Here is a 6,085-nt window from a genome sequence, read left to right as displayed (position 1 = left end):
AATAAAATACACTCACATACAAAAACTCAAATTGAAGAATGAAATAATATACAAATCACAACTTTAACATAATACAATTCACAACTTAAAAAAATAGAAAAAAATATTAAAAATTTAAAATAAAAATTGTAAAAATAGTTTTAAAAAGCACTTTCGAATTTTTTTAAAAAACGTTTCAAAAATAATAATTCAAATTTTTTTACAAAAATTCAAATTTAAAACATATATTTAGAAATTATATAAAAAATATTTTTTTATTTTTTATTATTTATATATCTATAAAGTAAGAAGTAGAAATTAATTTTTTGGTCATTTTATTTCTTGAGATCTTTTTTGTGACAATTTTTTTTTAAAAGTTGTTTAGGAATTGCCTTAATTGAAATAATTTTTTTTCCTTTTTTTTCCTACCACCATTAATTTTTTACTTTAAAAGTTAATTACAATCAATAGAATTCTATGCACAAGTAATGAAAATCTATGTAAAAGTATTTGATAAAATTTGTTAAATCTAGTTAACTTGTAAAATTCTCTCAACTATTAAAATTATCAAATTCCACAGAAATTCATGTTCCAATAATCCCTTAGTTAGTATCTAAAATAATACTACTGTAATAGTGAGTAGTCACATGAATTTCTTTGTTCATTTGTTGTTTTTTTATAAAGATATTGACATTTGTTTGTTTCCTTTTTCCTTTACCAACTTGTGGGTTTACTTCAGTATTATAAGTTTCACCCACCAAGAAAACATTGGCAGATTAATGTCGTTTTGCGAAATGATTTTCTGGACGCTTTCTAGGAAAATAATCGACTTCAATAATTAAAAACTCCGTGACGACTCTCGCTGTATACGCAACAATAATTTATCTTCTTGTTGAATCATTGTAGGCTCGCCCCAGACTTATTTGCAGATAAATTCCATGTAAGATAAAATTACATTTCTTTTCATACAAAGATAGTTACATTTCTAAAATTCAAATAATAATAATAAAATGTATTTCAGTTCGTTTTAATTTTCAGTTCAAATAGACAATTTTTATAAAAAAATCGTCTTAGACCAATTATTAAATGAAGAGCTAATTTTTATCTTAATACACCCCTTCTTTCATAATAATGTCACTTTTAATTCTACTTTTGTTATACAAAAAGTTATCGTCTTCTGCTGCCAATGCAATATTCTAAACTAAATTATAATCTTATTCATATTAGTTTATCTTAATAACTGAAAGATAACATTACAGAGTTGTGCTTCTAGAAGTTTAGTATATAAAATAATAAGAATTTAATATATTAACTTTGTGTGAAATTTTCTAAAACACTTAATTATAAAATGGATGACGACCGAATTCAACACACAAATAATTTACAGTTTAACATGCATCATACAAGACCATCTCAAAATAATTCAATTCATAGTTTGTATTGTCACTTGCTCTAAGTTTTGGTACCAGTGAATCAATGAGACTGCTGCAGTATTTTGTTTCTTAAATTCGCACAATTGTTTTTCACTAGCTAACACGGTTTAAACACTTTAATAAAAATTTCCATGATATGTGTACATCATTTATTATAACAAGGAAAATAAATATTAAAAATGAACAAGGAAAGACTATCGTTTCGGCACTGACGCGGTTACAATAATCTGAAGTGAGACCAAAATTGCAAAAGCAAAATCAACAAGAGTCAATGCATTCACATAACTGCCCAGACCTTTTTCGTCTAGGACCAGTTAAGTTCCACGTGGTCAACTACGAAAATTGTATAGTATCGTGTGTTAATGTGTTTTATTAAATTATTATCTACAATCCGTATTTCTTGATTTCAATGATTTCAATCTGCAGCGAAGGTCACAGTGAAAATCAGTACACCCCAGCGTCAGCCGACAAGTGACAACTTTTTTTTTCGAGTGACAACTTTTTTAGGCTAATAATTGTATAAAGATTATCGAAAAGCTTATTTGTGAAATCTAATTATGTAAAAGAATGTTTTCTCTCTTCCGATGCTGCCATGTAGGCGTCCACGTCATAAATTCGTTAATCTACTGCATGACATTATTTTTTCTGATTTGAAATCCGATACGTGTTCTTTCACTGTACAGGTTAGGTTGCTGCAATTATGTGACGTCGGAAATGTCAAACGTGGTAGGGACATCTTCCTCGCCGATTTAAAGGTACATTATCTCCCACAAAATCATATATCCAATCCTCTTCATCATAATCTTCTCAAAAAATCAAGAGAAAATTGCTAATTTTGCTTTCCTCTTCGCCATTAAATCGGCGCTGTTGTAACTCCTCCGTCGCGGTTCGACTCCCTCTTGCGATGATCATTGGAACCTGTCGCAACCTCCCTCCTGTGACGATCATTGAATCTACACAATGATAGATCTTATTTGAAGCTAGGTTTTTAAATCGAAATGAATCAATTTGATTATATCGAATTGATTTTCATTTGATGATATTATATAGAACCTGTGTTGAATCGGTTTGCGGCAAATTGATTATACCGAATCTGGGTTTAATTCAATTGATTCAATTTCTTAGGTGGGTTGAATCAAATTAATGCAAAGATTTTCATCTTTATAATGTTCTGAAAAGACAACCTTTTAAAAAAAACATTCTTATGTTACTGTTAGAATATAAATTTTTTGTTTGTTTAACAGATTTGAGAAGAAGAAGAAGGAACAACAATGAACTCTGAGCAAAACAACAGCACAAGCTTCCCCCCAACTGAGCCAGAACTGCGACAATAGATGCGGTTTCTTTGTGCCTTCCAACATGAACCTCTATTCCAAATGCTACAGAATTCTCCGAGTCGAGGAAGATCTAACCGCTGTAGCAAAATCTGCTGTCAAGAATTCACTTAAGCTTCCATCTTGCAGTCTCGTTATCAGTAGTGTTTGGCATAATATTTTTGATTTGAATGGTGACAACCCACCACGAACTAACAACGGTAGAGGTTCACCGGATATATTGCTTTTGTATCGCCTAATTAGATATATCATGTTACTTTAACTAATTAATTTGATTTGTGAAAATGACTAGTACTGATGTATGATTTAGTGAATCTCGCCATCTATATTGTTTTCACCTGCCATTTAAAACATCACTAATTCAGTAAGCTTCTCACCACAAGCCAGATGGGAAATCAAGTTTTTCGTTGAATTTTGATATTTAGTCGATTACAGATTTCTAAATGCTAAAGAAAACGCACTACATATTTTAATGTAAAAACTCAAAAGCAAACATAATAAGAAGATATATACGTATATAAGATCTCGTGAAACATGTTGTAAATACACAAACGCGCATATGATTGATTAGATGTGGATGCATTTAGTCCATCAAATTTTATTTTAGAGTTAATCATGTGAACGAGTATTTAATTAAGGTTTCATATTGTAATAGTGTTAAAACCGGAAAGTGGGAGGGAGTGGATTGAAATGCGTCACGTTTTGGCAATTCAAATGGCATGGGACAGAAGAAGTGCGTCTCTTTTAACCAACCCATTAAACTGATTCCAAGTCAAATATTTCAAAAGCGAGTGCGATAGTGATCATCCCATCCAACGGCCAACGCGTTGCGAATACCTTTTCACTTTTTTCTTCTATCTTCCTTACTAGAATAATATTATACATAAATATAGATAAGTACGTCGTCGACAAATACATGCGTTCAATATATCTTGTGACTTCGTGTCTACTTTACTTATGACTTATTATGAGTTATGATAACAAAACAAAACAACCAAAAAACATCTATTGTATGCTTTTCTTGACAAAAATGAGTTTGGTTATGACGTCAAACAAACCTACAAATTGGTGCAGTAAATGTAAGAAACAGGTTTATTTATGGCAAAAAAATTCGAACCATCAACATGTGCGTGTCTGCAGCTTTTTATAATAAATCGTCCACTGTGGCCATCACTTACTCGCTTTTAAATATAAATTTGCAGTTGTTTAAGGATGCATTTTAATTCTATTTATATTAGTATTATTGAAAAAAAAGTTTCAGTTACACCATGTATAATATAATATGGTGCAAACCATCCAAAGTATATAAATGTGTCGATAACTACATAATGTATATGATAAATACATGCTACATATACGACGTTAATAAAAATATGGTGCCAACATCATAACGAGGTTCAATTGATTTTAGTTAAAATAATTGGGATCAGAGCGTAATTAATTAAAGTTAAGCTCCGACCCGAACCAAACGAAAAACCCGACCCAGACTTAACCATTTCCTCCCCCAAATCGATTTCATTTGGAAATCTAGGGTTCATCGTTCAACAGAGAGAAAAAGACAGAGAGAAAGAGACAGAAACAGAGAAAGAGAGATGGAATTTGGTGGAAGATGGATCAATAAGGGAAAGGGCAAGGCAAATGAAAGCAATGTGCTTTGTTACTGTGGGTTGGTGGTGAAGATATCTCAAGTTTGGACAGACAAAAATCCGGGTCGAACGTTCTATGGGTGTGAAAAATTCAAGGTATAAACTAATTGTGAATCATGTATGGTATAGTCATGGAGTTCTTTGGGAAGTTTTTAATTTTGTGTTTGTGTTAGAGTGGAGGTGATTGCGGGTTTTTTCAATGGTTCAATGAGGGAGAAGCTTTTGGATGGCAAAAGAAAGCTTTGATTGAAGCTAGAAACGAAATTTGCCAGAAGGACAAGACTATTATGGGATTGAAGAAGACCATTTCGATGCTTCAAAGTGAATTGGCCAAAAATGCCAAAGTGGAAGAAGACATCATTAACGCCTTTCTCAAGCTCTAAAGACATGCTCATTATCTTTAAAAACCTTTGTAATGTTGTTGTTGTAATGCTTAACTATGTAATGGTTTGACAATGTTTGGAAATCAACTTCAGTTAGCAATAAAAAAAAGAGTTTGAACTCATTGCTTTAACATCCAAAATAGGTGATCATACATAACAAGAGAGACATCAACACTAGTTTAACATCCAAAACAGACATATCTGAACAGAGAAATGTCATATCCAAAGACCAAAGACGACATCGAAAGAGGAAAAAAAGACATCCGAGAGAAGAAAAAAACATTCTAGAGAAGTCAAGGTTGTGTAGCAGGTGGTGCAGTTGAGGAAACGTCCTCGATTGCTTGCTCATGTGATTGTTGTTCCATGTTGAGACGCCTATGCTTTCTGCTTTCATCAGACTGCAACATAATAAAGAGAATCAAACACGAGAAAGAAAAAAGGTAGACAATTGCGACGACGACAATGTACCTCACGAGGACACTTCCTTGAGTTATGGCCTTCACCACCACAAAGACCACAATGACCTATTCTTCCTTTTCTATCAACTTTGGTCTGATTTTTCTTCGGGGATTCACGCACTCCTTTAATCCTTGCCTTCCCCTTTGGTCTTCCAGGCGGTCTCTTGTATGGTGTTGCTTCAATATGGTCTTCACCAGATAGCTTCCAAAACCTTGGACCAATTACAGGCCCCAACCCATCCATGTACAAACCTCACCACTTCGATGTCAGATAATAATCTGAAATATAATTTTCAACCTCGAAACCATTTTCACGGATAACAAATACAGCATGGCGACATGGGATTCCAGACAAGTTCCATTTCCTACAAGCGCAGCTACGACAAGGCAAATTCACCGTGTAACCATTTGAAAATTCAACACACTCATAAGCACCACCTGTGCTAGGATAAGAATAGCAATGCTTAGCTTCATCACAAGACTTTTCAACCTCCTTTCTCGCCTTCTTTGTAACGAGACCCGTCTCATTTTTCGCTGTCTTATATCTAGTAGCTATCCTTTGCATTGCATCTCTTCTAATCAACTCAAGCATCTGAATAAAGGGCTTCTTTCTTGCTATCTTCAAGGTCCTTTTGAAAGACTCTGTGAAGTTGTTGTGTGTATCAGAACAACACGAACCTATCCGGAAAAATGCCCTGCACCAAGTAGAACGATCCTTCTTCATAAGTTCTTCAGCTGCTAGCGGATCAAACTTTTTGAAAACGTCCAAACTCCTCTCATAGTCACCCTCGTTGTAGCTAATTGCAATGCGCCAGAAGAGAGGCTTCAGTGTATCAGACTTATGATTCTTCT

The 6,085-nt window shown here is 33.3% G+C and overlaps 1 protein-coding gene across 1 annotated transcript; it reads left to right on the top strand.

The window, feature by feature from the left end:
- Positions 1-4,338: 4,338 nt before the first annotated feature.
- Positions 4,339-4,775, top strand: LOC106330546. Its single transcript, XM_013768995.1, has 2 exons — positions 4,339-4,488; positions 4,566-4,775. The coding sequence occupies exons 1-2, from the start codon at positions 4,339-4,341 to the stop codon at positions 4,773-4,775; spliced, it is 360 nt and encodes a 119-aa protein (XP_013624449.1).
- The last annotated feature ends 1,310 nt before the right edge of the window (positions 4,776-6,085 follow it).

The sequence above is a fragment of the Brassica oleracea genome, chromosome C3 (assembly GCF_000695525.1).
Source record: "Brassica oleracea var. oleracea cultivar TO1000 chromosome C3, BOL, whole genome shotgun sequence".
Taxonomy (NCBI): Eukaryota; Viridiplantae; Streptophyta; class Magnoliopsida; order Brassicales; family Brassicaceae; genus Brassica; species Brassica oleracea.
This window is presented reverse-complemented; position numbering and strand designations above follow the sequence as displayed.

Bases quoted from the DNA above. Each gene is read 5' to 3' on its own strand.
- LOC106330546 (XM_013768995.1), top strand. From the start codon at position 4,339: ATGGAATTTGGTGGAAGATGGATCAATAAGGGAAAGGGCAAGGCAAAT. The intron at 4,489-4,565 runs GTATAAACTAAT...TGTTTGTGTTAG, and splicing joins ATGGGTGTGAAAAATTCAAG to AGTGGAGGTGATTGCGGGTT.